The following is a 16,413-nucleotide window of genomic DNA, read 5'->3' on the forward strand; positions in this document are numbered from 1 at the left end:
GAAAAAGAAGGGGTAATGGATCCAGGTCGATCCATAACAATGCACTTGCACTAGAGTAAGAACAAAAGAACCTCAATTGCATTATCAAATTAAAACATGACAATGCCAGCCCAAGACCCAGAGGGAATCGAAAAAACCCAGCCTGCTACCCATCTTTCAGCCACCCAATTATCAGCTGGATTATAATTTACACTATACAGAAGGGCAAACAGCCAATACATATGCTTAATGCCTAACATAATTATACATTGTGCTTCATACACAATTATACATTATGATCATGCTTGAGACGCCCTTTAAGAATACCTGGAACTGGTGATGAAGAAAGCCTCCCTGCTGCATTTGATCTTGAGGGATGAGGCAAGGGGCTTTGGTACGTACCAAACATACTGGAGCTTTCTCCACCATTTGCAGCTGGAATATCGTGAACTCTATCGCTATGTTGCGCACCACAGAGCCCCATAGCTCTTAGAACATAAGCATCATCATGCAATTCAAATGGGGTGCTGCAAGCAGGACGAGGCAGTTTACGTGCCCAAACACAGAGATCAATAAAATACCATGGAAAATATGCAGTACGAACTTATGTAGCATAATAGAACATGACTTGCCTGTTGAAATCAAAATGAACCAGCTGCATATCTTCAGATATTTCCACCTCAACAGTTGCATGTGGACGTGTCTTTTGCATGTCATCAAACCAATGAAAAGGGGGGAAAAAGAATGTTATTCACAATAATCATTGACATTCCAGTGCATATATAATGTTTCAACAGTTCTCTCCCACCAGAACAACCATGCCTCAACTTCAATGAGTTGGGGAAAAGAGTAATTTCACGAAAAAAGGGGAAATAAATAGAAAAGCAGATATGGCAAGAGAACAATGCCCATGGTTAGATAATGAAATCAAATACGAGCAAATATGAGCAGACATCTAAAAGATACATCTAAGACCAATAAACAAAGCATTCTGATAAAGCCACACACAGATGAGAGATCTGGAACCTACACAGACAACATTGGAAAAGGGAGAGAATACCAAATTAAAAGTCACGCCTGTCATACGGAATAGAAAGGAAATACATTACATTGACACATCACAATTCAAGAAAACATACTAAACCTAAATATCTAAGTGGGAATTGCAAATCTAATTGGCATACCTAGTCACTTTCACCTCCCCACTGCATGCCGTATACCTACTTGCCATACATGAATCTCGGCAGATTGAAATGGTTCAGTGTCACTTTCATAGGAAGATAAAGATTTAGAGTTTTCCTTAGGCATGTCAACATAATGATTTCTTCAGAAAAGGACCAACCATTAGTTTCCATGTAAATGTAACAAGTTTCAACCAAAAACTCACCATTTCATTTTTTTCAAATTAGTAAGGACTATCGACCACTATTCCACTCAGTCAGGTTCTGTCACTCAAGGACTTTCACCAATTCAAGCAATTAGAACTCGCATGAGTAATTGATGAGGTACTAGAAATACCAACCAATAACCATTCACAGAATGTATCGTGACACTCATACTTTCACTAAATTGTTCAAACACATGGAGATTTATTGGCAAAAGTTTTGCTCTTCGACTATGGACAATCGTCAAACAAAATGCTCTAGTCATTGAGGCCTCAGCAACCATATCACCTTTGAGTGTCTCCCAAAGTGTACAACCTTCCCTCAAAAGCTCGAACCTGATTTTAACCATAGATTATGGTTCCAATAGAACTGTACCTTGAATAGATATTACATGCTTGAAATGTTATCCACCTTTTATCCATTCTTTTGTTGTATTTATTATTTATGCCTTAGGAAGGTGCCTTGTGAAGGTCCCATCTGTATATCCTTGCATACTGCATTCTTGCCTTGTGTTGATTAAGAATATCCCTTTTTCATCTCTATTAAACTTGAATCCTTGTCTGCCCATTATGTACTTGTCATAATCGAATCTCATCATTCCAGTTGAGTATCCTTCTCCTTACTTTCTGCTGCTTGAAGTCATCTGCAGCAGCTGTCATCATCCACACACACACACATGAAAAAGCAAACCCCCAAATCACATTGCACCTATGTCACATGGGTGCGGGTGCGGCACTTTCAAAAAACTTGGGTGCGGGGGTGCGGCAAAAAAAATTATATATATATATATATATATATATATATATATATATATATATATATATATATATTTGTGCAGGGGAGGGGTCGAGCTGATGAGTTGTGGAGCTTGATTTAGAGTTTTTGCCCTTGTAGAAAGGGTGGTCCGGGGGCTCTCCCTAGCTTTTTTAATAAAAAATTGGACACAAATGACCCTGGGTGCGGTCAACGCACCCAGGGTCGGGTTGATCGCATCGGGTGCCGCACCTGCGTCGCGTAGCATCGATGCGGGTGCGGCACCCGGTTTGCCGAGTCCCTGTGACATAGCATACCTATGTCACGGGGATTCGGCCAGCCGGGTGCCGCACCCGCGTCGACGCGATGCGGGTGCGGCACCCGGTGCGGTCAAACCAACACCGGGTGCGGTCAACGCACCCAAGGTCTTAAGTATCCAATTTTGGACTTAAAAAAAATCCCGATGAAATGGGCTGAGAGGGGGATTAGGGCAAAAAAATTTTGCCCCCCCCCCCTCCCGACGCCTCCTCTTCTCCATCTCCAACCCAGTGGCGCGGTGACTCCGGCGTGGAGATTCCGGCACGGTGAGGTCTCTCTCTCTCTCTGTACCTCTTTCTCTCGCTCTTGTCGGCTAACCCCCCCCCCCCCCTCCCTCTCTCGCTCTTCTGACTTTGTTTCAGAGTAGTAGTGATCTGATTCTTCATCAGACTCCTTAGCTTCCAACATGTCAAGGTATTCATCGGGTGTCCCCTCTATCTGTACAACAGTCAGCCTTTCTTCAAGGGAGTGGACATAGATCTTCAAATGTTCAACGTCATTGTTCTCTTTCTGTTGAAGCTCTGTGATCAGATCATTTTATCTGCAATAGTCTTCAACAGATTGTCCTGTTCCTGCCTGTAGACTCTAAGTTGCTCATTAAGGACGTCTACCTGTCTTTTGATATTTAGGTTAGAAGCATTAACAAGCTCCAGCTTGATCTTGCCAAATGTCTATGTTCAAAGCCTTCAAAACTGCATCCATTTTCTTGTCATACAACAAGAATTTGGCTTCAAAATCTTTTGTTACATTCACCATGTTGGTCTTGTTTGTTTCAATCCATTGATGTATGCAATGCTTCTCTAGTTCTTTTGGATCCAACTTTAACAGCCAAAACAAGTATTTCCTTAGCACTTCAATCTGAAACTCTGAATTGGCTTTATCCTGATCGATGACCAAATCTCTAAGGAAGTACTTCGAAGCATAGTTCCCATGCTTTGTATCGGTTTCAACATTTTCTAGTGGGAAGGATATCACATTCTTACGATCTCTGAGGCCTAAAGCCTCATCGACAAACGAGAAGAGATTCGTCATTATCGATTCCACCATCTGGTAAACATCCTTGCAGTTGATGTCTACCTCTTTGGAAAATCCATCAGGATTCTTCCACTTGACCTTCCAACTCTTTGGACGGCTACCTAAACCAACCAGTGTGTTGATTTCAGACACCACTTTTTCCTTTCGCTTTTCATTCTTGGATTTCAACCTTTCGCTTTTTACTTAGATTAGAGAACTCAATGACTCATATGAAGTATGAATTATCAATCTTAATTATGTGCATAATTGATTTTAATATAATATTTTTTTGTTTTCAGGACAAAAATGACGGATAAAGAGAAATGACTCATGTCATCCTCGTCCCCGCATGTAAGTTTTGCTGCTAGTGCTGGTGGTAGTGGAAGTGGGAGTGTTGATTCAATTTCGTTAGCTGTAACATGTAATGATGAGGGCCACTATGGGCACATGTGGATAAGCTTACAAAAACTGGAGGTGGTGAAAACAAGAGATTTCGATGCAAGCTTTGTGAGAGAGATTTTGTTGGGTCTTACAGAAGAATTAAGTCTCATTTGTTGAAGATATCAGAACATGGCATTTCCAGATGCAAAAAAGTTAATGAGGCAATGCGAAGACAATACAAAAAAATACAGGATGAATATGAGAAGAGGAAGACAATGAGTGATTCTTGTGCAATTAGTGTACCCTTTTTAAGTCACTAAGAAGATGCTAAAAAAAAAGAAAAGTAGATGTAGGAGGTAGAGAAAGAGAAACGATATAAGCATCATTCAATACATATGGAAATGAGGAGATCGATAAAAAAGTAGGGAGGTATTTTTATTCTAGTTAACTTTCATTTAATGCAACTAGAAATCCTTATTGGGAAGATTTAATTACTTCACTGGAAAATTGTAAATTGAGTGGCTATGTACCTCTAAGCTCGAAAAAACTTTGAACGACAATTTTTGTAGAAGAGAGGACAAATGTTAAGAGATTGAAAGAGATTAAGAAATATTCATGAAAACAAAATAGAGTTTCTATTGTTTCTGATGGGTAGACAGATATTTAAAGGCGTCCACTGATTAATTTTATTGCTTTTTCGCTTAGTGGCCCAGTGTTCTTGAAAGCAGTTGATGTATTTGAGCAATATAAAAATGTTGAGTATTTGAAAGAGTTGTTTATAGAAGTAATAAAAGAAGTGGGTGATCAGAAAGTAGTGCAAATCATCACAGACAATGCTTTAGTTTGTAAAAGTGCAACATTAAGTTTGGAAAGTGAGTATCTTTATATTTTTTGGACTCCCTCTGTAGCACACAACTTGAATCTGTCCCTTAAGAGCATTTGTAACCCCAAAGAAGAAGAAAATTCATCAATACATGCTCTATGTTCATAGATTGAAGAATTAAAAAAAAAGTTAAAAGCATTAGAAATTTTGTTGTCAACCACCATCATGTTAATGTTATATTTAATACTCATTCTGATATGAAATCGTTGAAGGTTGTTGAAACACGTTTTGCGTCCATCATTGTAATGGTGAAAAGAATTAAGGAAGTGAAACTGCTTTGGTTAACATGGTGACTGATGCAAATTGAGCATTCTATCGTACTGATGATGTTGTAAAGACTCAAGAAATTAAGAAATTCATTGTTGATGATGAGTTTTAGGATAGAGTCGTATACTTCCTTCAGTTACACGATCTATTAGGGAAATGTTGAGAGAAGTTGATAAGGATAAGCTCGTTTATAAAATGTGGGATAATATGATTGAAAAAATACAAGTTATAGTTTTCAAGCATCAGAAAAAATCTTGCATTGAATAATTCAGAATTTTTTAATCATATCCATTCAATTTTATTCAGAAGATGAGATAAAGAACAACGCTCATTTGCATTACATGGCATGTTCTCTCAATCCCAAATATTATGCAAAGAAGTGGTAGGAAGGTGGTGTTAGTCGTGTCCCTCCAAATTTAGACCCAGAGCTATAGAAATATGTGTATGACAAGACTTTATCGATAAACACATATTCTAAATCAAGTCACACAAGAGTTTGAAAATTTTTCATCTTCGAGATTATATGGACAAAAATTAATAACGAGAGAGGAGGAGAATATAGATCTTATCACATGTTGGTCAACATTTGGATCAAAAACACCTCTTCTCCAACGTCTTGCATTGAAATTGCTATCGCAGCCTTCTAGTTTATCCTGCTGTGAAAAATTGAAGCACATATTCTCAAATCCACAACAAGATAAACAAACTCACCAGCAAGCGTGCAGAGGATTTAGTATATGTTCATTCTAATCTTCGACTACTTTTGCGAACCAATGATGAATACAGGTACCAATTGTTGTTTTAGTTATTTGACTATTTCTTAGTTTCTTCATTTAAATATACTTGTATTTAATATTTTCAAATTGGGTTTATAATGCAGAAAATGATCATCCAAATTTTGGGATGTAAACCCAGAAGAGTTTGACTTAGAGGGAGAGCATGATCTCAACATTACAAACATGAACTTATCTGAGCCTAGTCTTCCTTCTTATGATGCATTTGATGATGAAGGAGAAAATTATTATGATTCATTACCTCATCGTCATATACATTGTGTAGGATATACTTTTGGTATGTAATAATTATGCATTGTTTGCTTCTTTTATTAGTATAATGTATAATTTACTTCTTTTTTGCTTTACTTAATTGATTGTTTTTATAATATATTTAGGTTGATTTAATTGTGGTGTTGGTTTTTATGAATTGTAGATTGTTAATTTGATTTATTACATGCATGATGAATTAATTTGATGATATTATGAAAATTATTTTTTTATTTCATTAGTGTTAATGTTAACTGTTATATATATATATATATATATATATATATATATATATATATATATATATACACTGATGCAGAGCAGACTCGGGTCCGGTCCCTACAAAATGGCCCAAGAGGTGGACTGGATTTGCACAAATGGAATCGATGATCGGATCCAAGTGGTGGATCGGATCCAAGTGGTGGATCGGATCCAAGTGGTGGATCTGATCCAGTTCTCTAAACCGAGGCACGGAGATGTCCTTTTCGTACCTACCTCGGGCGAGCACGAGTCAGACGCCCCAGATCCAGTAGCAATCAGCGTTTGGATCGAGTCCAAGGATTGAACCCGAGACCCAGATCCAGCCAGGCATTATTAATACCCTGTCTAGGGTTTCGTGGAAAATGGACAGATTGGAATGAACGCAGCCTCTCTTTTCTTTTTGTTGGTTCCCTGTAGCTTTTCTTTCTTTTCAGCAGCCTTTGTCATTCCTTTATGTTTTCTTTATTACTTTCCTGTCAGCCTTTTTTTTTATTGCTTTAATGATCTGTCAGTTGGGATTGCAGCAGCCTTTACTTTTTGTTTCTTTTTCTGCACGACTGTCCCTTTGTTCCTGGCATCTAGCCCATCAGTTAATTGTTTGTTTATTATTTACTTTGATTCATTGTGATTTGCGTCAGTCAATTAAATAAATAGCCTTCTTTTCATAAATGTCTTCAGCCGCACAGTCATTGCTGGTGGCTTTGCATTCTTTCTGTCATTTTGGATGTTCCCTGTTACTTTTCCATTAGTCATTGTTTGATGGTTCTTAGTATTATCAGTCGGTGAATATTCTTAATTCCTTCAGTTCGTTAATTTATTGTTGCTTGGTTCTATTGAACTGAGTGTGTGCTGATTCAACGTGGCCATTGGAATTCTGTGTATTGCATCGCTGCACATTACAAGTGGCAGCCCGCGACAGACCGTTAACAGAACAACCCTGACCCTTCATCGTACTGACAGCCCTCACGTTGATCCTCATCGATGTCGAAACTACGGTTCTCGCTGCATCATATACCCTCCCGCACCCAAGTTTTTTTAAAGTGCCGCATTGCTGCACCCGCACCTATGTGACATAGCATTGCACAGATCAACTCTTTTTCTTCTAATTCTCTTGCCACTGAAGTCCCTTTTTTTCCCATTACTTTTTGGTATTTCTTCTACACCTGTCGACAATTTATAAAAGGGGGCTCTTGGATGTTTCCCTTCGCTGGTCTAATATTTCAAATTCTTGTTTTTTATACACAGCATGAATGATACAAACTTGTTCTATTGGAATTCCAGTACATAAAGTGAAAAAGAAAAAGGCAAATTTTCCCAGCTGCCAATCAGATGGTATGGTGAAACAGAAAAAGCTGTTCATGCCAATTGCTTTCCCAAGTAACTTTTTTAAGAGCCAATATTCTTTCCAGAAATTCTCAATTAACAAAACATCACAAAACATAAAATCAATGACAACAATAAACAAAGTACAAGATGTATATGTACCTGAACTAGGATAAATGGTAAAGACACTCCTGACGTATTGTTGTCTGGACCATACATCTGTTCATTCCTCTGAACAAGATTTCGAAGACCAACCATCTACAAGGAATATGATCTTGAATAAATCAGAAATTTCTTGTCCAAGGAAGCAAACAGACTAGCAAATCAATGAACCACAAGACAATGTATTAACATGATCCACAAAGACTAAAACCTATCAATATAAACAATGATCACATCCATAACAATTTCAAGCATAAATTGGGAAAAGAAGGTATGACGGATATTCTTGTCATACTTGTTCCTCGAGTTCTTGCAAGTAGGCAGCTTTCTTTTCAATCCGGCTTCTCAACGCAATGCGCTCGGCCTGCCATAATTTCATGTTACAATAACCAAGATGAAGTATTGAGGATGATAGCTTCACACACCAACACAGGTAGTTTTACTATAATACAGTTCTCAGACACAAAATATCACATTTAAAACTTAGGAAAATCATTAAAATTCTCTTAATTTTCCAGAAAATAATACATAATAAAGTCAAGGTTCAAACCTTCAGCTCTTCAATATCATTCAAGCTAGTGTGAGGCAACCCTTTCCACTGTATTTCTTTCTTATCTTTTGATATAATATCCATTGCCATAAGAACATTTAGAGCATCATAGACCCTCCGACGTATATTTTTTTCATCAAATTGTTGCTGGCAATCCAGAAATCCAGAAAATTCAGTAAAAACTTAGTATGCAATAAAATCAGATAAAGAACCACAGAGATAAATATTTAGTTGATATGGTTGACAAGCACACCTGGTCAGGAGATGCAATGCTCCTAGGATTTGCAAATTCTGCCACAAGTTCATCTGCAACCTGCAAATAGTCGAACTGTCAGTCCAGGTCAATGCTTGCAAATAAAAAAAGAGAATAATAGGATAGATGTTAAAATTTCACGATGTTACATTGGTGAGGCACAGAATCATCAGCTCATAGTTATTTTAATTTTTTCGTGGTAATTAAACAGCATACCACATCAAGGAACATGCAACGTACTTACTGTCTTTGCAATCACTGGGAGCTCTTAAGAAAGGTCATCTTCTTCAATCTAGCTTTAATCTAATATCCCAGAAGCAAAAATAGACAAACCAAAATGGAAAATAAATAAATAACAGCACATTTTGCAATACCTAGCCATATCCTAATTATGGTATTCGTCCAGCAAAATCAGCTCAACCAGAATGGCAAGATACAAGTAATATAGGTGCAGTTTCCAGATCCACCACATAAATGACCATGCATTCAATAAAGCATGGGTGTCTATGTCTCTAAGTGTGTGAGTCTATGAGCTATTAGTTTTAAACTTAAGCACAAATTTTCTCCCATTGAGACTTCAATGTAAAACTAGATATGGAGGAAAGGTGCACTATGTAATTTGGAAATTGGAATATAGGTTGCATATCACAATCCTAAATAGAGAACATGGTAGTAACTAGTAACTATGTCACATGGGTGCGGGTGCGGGGGTGCGGCACTTTCAAAAAAACCTGGGTGCGGGGGTGCGGCAAAAATATATATATATATATATATATATATATATATATATATATATATATATATATATATATATATATATATAAAGTCCAAAAGTTGGACATAAATGGCCCTAGGTGCGTTGACTGCACCCAAGGTCAGGTTGGCCGCATCGGGTGCGGGTGGGGCACAGAATCCCTGTGACATATAGGGCAAAAAAAAATTCTTGGCAAATTTTTTTTAAGTCCAAAAATTGGACCAAAATGACCCTGGGTGCATTGACCGCACCTAGGGTCGGGTTGATCACACCCGGTGCCGCACCCGCGTCGCGTCGCGTCGACGCGGGTGCGGCACCCTGCTAGCCGAATCCCTGTGACATAGGGTAGTAATAATCATTACTAGAAGGAGTTTAATAACTGCAATATTCGAATTTTAGACAAGTAGAGCCTTTCTCCTCTTGTTCCATCTCAAACTTGCAAAGCACAATGTCCCAGGGATACAATTCATGGTTTTTACAAGAATTGTACGTAACAATTAAGAAATATATATAATATATGTATGTGTATAAGAATAGGGAGTTACAAGTATGACATATTATCATCATTACTAAAATTTCCTCCCCCGAACAACTAGAGATATGATGACATCACCACCAGCTTGATTGATAAACTACTAGTTTTCAATTAGAGTTGCTTAGTAAAAATATCTACACATTGATGTGCAATACTTCATTGCCAATGCTCGATTTCTTAATTTTCAATCTTCTCCCTTACAAAATATCAATAGATTTCAAAGTCTTGTTATGCTGTAAAATGATATCAATATCTCATTCAAATTATTATCATATAAGAGAAATCATGACAAATTTTTGACACAAATGTGAAGGAAATGTTACGCTAAATTGTTAAAGTAATATTGGTTATAAATGCTTTTATTTCTCCATGTTTGACTATTTACTAGATCAATCATCTATCTAAAATTCTTGCTAGTACGAGATTCTTGTCCTAAGATAACTCAACATACGATGCACTTCAATTTTAAAACACATATTTGGACACTACAAGCATCATGCTAACACACTTCAATAACCATGCCGTGGCCAGTTGACCCCCTGGGATGAATGAAATGCTGAAGTTTGATAATGGTATTGGGCCTATTGACATATGTGTCATTCAAGACTTATGAACGTGATCAGTTATGTACACCCCTGCCAAATGATTAAGAGACTCCAAGGGTATCTGACAGTAGGACATTCTATCACCTTTATCTCTGGTCTGTGGGTTCCATCCATTCTATAACAAATTATAAATTTATTTTATTAGCAATTCTTTTAGAAAGGCTCAAAATCCAAACATCAAGCTTACCAAGTGTAGTGGTCACTAAAGGCAAACTGAACTGTAAAGAATGTATTGAAGTATCTCGGGCATGAGATTGATAACCTTTCACATCATTAGGGGTGTAACTGGGTCGGGTATACCTGAACCAACCTAATGTTCCCAACCGATTATACCCGACTGACCGGATTTTAGTGGACTCATGGGTTTGGGTCAGGTCCAAAAATATAGATCTGTAATGAATCTAGGTGGAGTCTGGGGTATTGCAAATGAAGACCCAAACTCGTTTGGACCTGACCCATTTTTTATACTCGACCCAAACTCGTTTGGACCTGACCCATTTTTTATACCCGACCCAAATGGTTCCTCATATTGTAAAACTGAACAGACTAAAACCCGACCCCGATCATGTATCCGAACCCATTTTATTCTTGAACCAACCCGAATCCGGTCCTGATTCGTACCTAAACTGACCTGAATCCGAACCAATTATGTAGTAAAACCTGTTTTATATGTGAACCGACCCGAAATGATATATCGTTGATGTCTTTTTATTTCGACTTGAAATGATTGGTTGGTATGGAAATATTCTATTTATATTTAAATTTTGGCATTATTTAGAATAATTAATAAACTTCTCATTTGTTAGCAATTAATCTTCTTAACAAATGGTTGATTCCATTAATTTACATACCTTTTTATTGGCGGGTAATTAGAGTTAGAATACCAATCATATCAAGATCTGAGCTGAAACACGAACTCGTTAAGACCTGAACCGATCATATCCGAACCCGTTAACCCATATGGGTCAACTTTTTTCAGCCATACCCAGAACCGATGCTGACCCAAATCAAAATGGGTCTATTAAAGACCCAGCCCAATTATACCAGACCTGATACATACCCGAACCCGTTAACCCATATGGGTCAATAATTCCTAACCATACAGGAACCCAAATTAGATTAGGTCGGGTTTGGGTCTTACTTTTAGACCCAATTTGGAATCAGGTCTGATAAGACCCAGCCTGAACCTGACTCGAACCGACCCAGTTACACCCCTACACATCATATTGAGAACCACTGATTCAGAGGATCTCCATAAAAATAAACGACTCTTGAAAGGGATACCATCTATCTCTATCATATCAGGTTACCTTGATTTTCCCTGTACTTAACTTATTCTTAGAGCACTAAAAGCTCTCATCAGGGAACTTGCATGAGAATTTTTTTGTTTAGTGGGGTGCACTTTGGTGGATTTCAGCACCAACCATAGGACAAAGATTATCCTGAACGTAATCCAGACGGACTTAGACGAGCCTATTTGTCACATCATAGTACACCCTAAATCTTGAGAAAGAACACCTGCTGAAATATGGGAATAGGGTCTTTGAAATGGCTAAGGCTCCTGAAGTAATTCATAATAAATTTAGATATAATGAAATCAACTTTTAGCATGATTTATGAGCCAGTAATGACCCACTTAGCTTGCATTTTCTGCAGTTTCTTTTAACTGCTCCAAACCCAACTGCCTGTAAGCCACTTGTTAGGAACTTCTGGAGATTAAAAAGACACTGAATATGCACTTTATAGGAGAATAATTGGACAAGAAGTTATGCATTTACTTCAGTTTGACTGGATCCACAGAAGGAAGTGTTGCCTATTCTAGGTTGAGGGCATACTAGTCACGACATAAAAGAGTCCCTAGGTAGATCTGGTTATCAGTCAATAACCTTTTATTTGAAGCAATATCATATCGTTCTTAGTGAGAAATGTTTAGGGTCAGCAAAAGTGAAGAAGTTTGCTTGCCCATAACCATGACCATAGGTGAGCTAATAAGATGATGCCATGTGATGGATTTCATTGGATCAATAACTGTTGTTAGCTGGTTTGTAGTCTGAGCACACATCTGTAACATGAGAACTTGTTAATGATCTATTAGTATTTGTTTGGCAGCAATCAATCCCAGACAATTTTACGCTTCCATAAGTGGTTTCCTAACCTCGTTCAGTTGTTCAGATCCTTCTGTTCTTCACAGTTCACATGATCCAACATCATTTGAATATTTTTTATTTATGTGACCCCTCCTCCAAACCCACCCCTTCCCACTGCTGGATCATGGTTATGCACATATCAGGAAAGGAATCAGTTTATCGTCAACAATACCTTCAGGCTTCGGCTTTTTGTTTCATTTTGCAATAGGCGTTCAATATAACTCAGGACACAAAAATGAAGATTCCAACTACATGCATAAAGAACCAAGAACAGAAAAGAAAGAAATACTAAGTGAATCATCAAAGGAAGCGACTTTTACCTCATTGTATGTAGTTCTACCCTTGCTCTCCACCTTCTCGCATACTGAAAATTAACACAAACTCGTTACCTGATAAATCTAATTAGTATTATGCAAAAACTGAAACCATAAAGCAAGAACAAAAAGTAAATTGATGTCTCATCATCACATTAAAAAATATCACTATGTTTCTGCGATTTTTTTCCTATTAATTCCATAGATCCACCCCCAATTTCTCACAACAAAAAAAATAGAAAAACGCATGAAGTTCACAGAATTGATAACACCTTCACCGAAAGACCAGTAATGGTAAGTATACCAATGAAGAAAAAATAGAAGAAAGGATTAAAAAGACAACTTGGGCTAGATATGCTCATCAAGCTACATAATTCCAATAGTTCCCTTCATATCTTATGCATACCAGACACTAAAACGAAAAATATATCTATTCTACACAATGCAACAATTCTAATACGCCTCTAAAGCCAAAACACGAATACGCCATCAATGCCGAGAACCAAAAAGGAGGGAGAACAGAGGAAAACCGAAAAGGCGCAAAACTCTCCAATTCACCTCTCATACTGAATTGCCGAAGCCCCCTCCCGCTCTTATCGCCCGTGACTTGCCTTGTCCCCCTCTTCTTCTTCCTTCCACTGCCATTACAAGAACGACGAAATCAAGACAACGATCACGTTTATCGACCACGAAACGCGAACAATTCAAGCACAACGAATCCAACCAAGCCCCCCTCTCGTCAAAACCCTTAAAAAATCGTAAATTGAAGAGCAAAGGAGAGGAATCAAGCACGCAAACCGTCTCTATACCCGAGATTCGAGGGGGGTCCGTCATCGTCGCCATGGGCGTCGAGGTGGTTGAATCGGACGACGCCGCTCTCGCTGGCGGGGGTCGTCGCGACGGCCGGCTCGCTCCGGCTCGTGGGCGACCCTCCGGCGCTGCCGCTGGTGGAAAGCGATTGGCCCTGCCCGGCCCACGACCGCGCCACCCTCGAGAAATTGGGGTTGTTCCCGCCACCGTCGCCCTCCATCATTGCGCGATCGCCGGATCCGCCGCTCACCATGACTGCAAAATCCGAGCCCAAAACCCAAACCCTAACCCTAATTAGGGTTCCAGAGGAGAGGGAAAGGATGAATTTACAGCCGGTTAAAGTAAAAAAAGAGAGAAATTGAAGGAGGAAAAGGGGAAAAGAAATATTTTTGCAGAGAAATTTAGTGCACGCTGTCCTCTTTCCCTTTTGGTGAAACTGGGGAGGAATTCGCAAGGGGTGAGAGAGGATTCTGCCGAATTTACCAATAAATCCTTCAGATTTCCTGGAAATTGCTTCATAAAAATAAGGTTTTTGTTGTCTTTTTCTTTTTCCTCTTCTTTTTTTTTTTGGTGTTTGGGTTGGGAAGTCAAAGTGTGAAACTCGAAATCCGTGGATTTTGAGAGAAAGGTGTGTTTGGTTGAATGCTAATTTGTGATTTGAATTTTTTTTTTCTTTTTTTTTTCGACAGAGAAAGCTGAGGTTAGGCAGACGTGAACTAACTGCTCGAGCCCCCGTTGGTAGTGTCATTTGAAATTTGGCAACAAGTTCCTCAAATTATTAGTGGGTACATATTTAGTACTGACGAAGGTATGGAACCATTGAGTGTAAGTCAGTCTTTTATATTATTATGATTTTTTTTAGATCAGACTTATGAGCGCGATTTACATTGTTTGGTTAGTAGGAAACAGGTTTTGAATCATATAACTATGACATATAAGTAGATTCTTCGAGTGCTTGAAAATCAACGGCTCTCAATGTGCCAAAACTTTGTCACTAGAGTCGTATTCTTAGACTAAAACAACAAGACAGAAGGTCTGATCTTTAACGAACAAATTACCTTCAACACATCTCTATATGGTTAGATTGGGTTCATATGGCTCCTGCTTATGATTTTCACCTCAATAGTTTTGTACCTTCATTAGTATCACATATATATTTATTCATGATTATTGTATGATGGTACAATTGTTTTTTTAAATATATATTAGGGCCTGGAGAGAAGGTATTGACCCCTTTGTGCCAAGTTTGACTCTCACTTCCATTTGTTGTATAACTGGTAGGGGTCTGACTAACCCTAACTTTCTTTGTCAAAAAAAAGTTTGACTTACACAAGGGATACAAATGCCTTTAATGGGTGGGCTCCATAAGGGCTTAACCCCATCCTAGTTTATCTCGCAGGGGGCAGGTCCATTAAGTGACCCAGTTATTGGCGAGGGCTCCTCATCATCAAAAACATATTTTTTAAGCATTTGTTGTCCTTATTTGACAGCTCTATTTTTAAGTATTCTTTGTGTTTTTTCTTTTAAATGAACAACTGCCTCTATTGTCTTTTTTGAACCTGCAAAATTGCTATATTGGTATTTAAGTAATTTTGAGTGTCAACCACCAATGGGGGCTCTGCTTGTCTGATAGCCTAGCTGTAGCTTGCCTTTCAAAAAAAAAAAAAAGAGTGTCAACCATAAATCGAGATACTCTATGTAAAACATGTTTTTAAAATAAAATTTTGAAAACCAAAAAAAACAGTGATTAGGGGTAAAAATGGGTCTCGTTTACTCGGACCAGACCCGAACTAAATTCTATAGGGTCACGGTATGGTGATAAATAAGAAGACCTGATTAAGACCCAGCCCTGGACCTGAAGGTCACATAAACATGGGTATAGTTTATAAAATTTTATATATAATACTCAAATTTTTTTGGCAATTGTTTTCATAAATGAAGAATGAAGTTTCATATCCACTGTGAATTTCTAGATACCCAAATGTGCATTTAAAATAAAATTTATTATGTTTACTAACTCAGAAATAAATCTCAAGTGAATTGAAATTTTAACTAAAAGATAAAATGAAATTTGAATTTAATTATGGGATAATTTCATGTAAATTAAGACAAATTTGAATTTAAATGAAATGTAGATGAATTTGATGTGGATTTGAATTTCAAATTTTCGGTTTGATTTGCATTTGGGCTTAATTTGAAATTTTAAAACCCCATAAGAATAATTTAAGGTTTTTAGAAAATAATTATTAATTAATTAATTAATTAAGAAGTTAGGAGGGTGGGATGTCCCCTAGGTGGCCCCACACCCTTGCTGGATATGCTTTCCATAAAGCAAGTCCAAGTCAAAATCAAGAAAAAAAATTAAAAAAAATGGCTAAGTCAAAACTTACCAAAAAACTTGGTAAGTCTTTACTTGGATTGAGGCAAGAGTCAAGAGACTCTAGCTAGTCAAGCTAGCTAGGGCTGGGAAGAGACCACATAGGGCATCCTTACTTCTGCCCCAAGCTAGAAAGAAAAATAGAAAGGAAAAAAAATGAAAGCAAGAAAAAACAAAAAAAAATACAAGTAATAAGGTAAGTATGCTTGCCTTGAGTTTTGCAAAGAAATAAGGAAAGAATGAGGGGGGACGTCCCACCCTCATTCCTCCTTAAATCTAAGAGCTAAGCAAGGGTCAGC

At 37.8% G+C, this 16,413-nt stretch overlaps 1 protein-coding gene across 3 annotated transcripts; it reads right to left on the reverse strand.

Annotated features, from left to right (window-relative positions):
* On the reverse strand, window positions 1-14,163 carry LOC149827763 (transcription factor-like protein DPB). Of its 3 annotated transcripts, XM_090019604.1 has the most exons (9): window positions 13,737-14,163; window positions 13,486-13,565; window positions 12,934-12,977; window positions 8,573-8,632; window positions 8,320-8,466; window positions 8,065-8,133; window positions 7,770-7,865; window positions 612-682; window positions 1-506 (listed from the first exon to the last, which is right to left on the reverse strand). In XM_090019604.1, the coding sequence occupies exons 1-9, from the start codon at window positions 13,988-13,990 to the stop codon at window positions 266-268; spliced, it is 1,062 nt and encodes a 353-aa protein (XP_089875730.1). In that variant the 5' UTR covers window positions 13,991-14,163; the 3' UTR covers window positions 1-265. The 3 variants fall into 3 exon arrangements, with proteins under 3 accessions (XP_089875730.1, XP_089875731.1, XP_089875732.1); XM_090019605.1 differs by lacking the exons at window positions 1-506; window positions 612-682 and adding an exon at window positions 1,893-2,016 and having other exon boundaries at window positions 13,737-14,161; XM_090019606.1 differs by lacking the exons at window positions 1-506; window positions 612-682 and adding an exon at window positions 1,898-2,007 and having other exon boundaries at window positions 13,737-14,161.
* Window positions 14,164-16,413: the final 2,250 nt, after the last annotated feature.

This window comes from Nuphar pumila, chromosome 10 (assembly GCF_984573655.1).
Source record: "Nuphar pumila chromosome 10, dmNupPumi1.hap1.1, whole genome shotgun sequence".
In the NCBI taxonomy this organism is placed as follows: domain Eukaryota; kingdom Viridiplantae; phylum Streptophyta; class Magnoliopsida; order Nymphaeales; family Nymphaeaceae; genus Nuphar; species Nuphar pumila.

What these genes read in the sequence shown, in the direction of transcription:
- LOC149827763 (XM_090019604.1), bottom strand. Translation starts at nt 13,990, where the DNA reads ATGGTGAGCGGCGGATCCGGCGATCGCGCAATGATGGAGGGCGACGGT. An exon ending in TCGGCAATTCAGTATGAGAG is followed by an intron (nt 12,978 to 13,485) that starts GTGAATTGGAGA and finishes GTTAATTTTCAG; the next exon opens with TATGCGAGAAGGTGGAGAGC. An exon ending in GCATTGCATCTCCTGACCAG is followed by an intron (nt 8,467 to 8,572) that starts GTGTGCTTGTCA and finishes CTGGATTGCCAG; the next exon opens with CAACAATTTGATGAAAAAAA.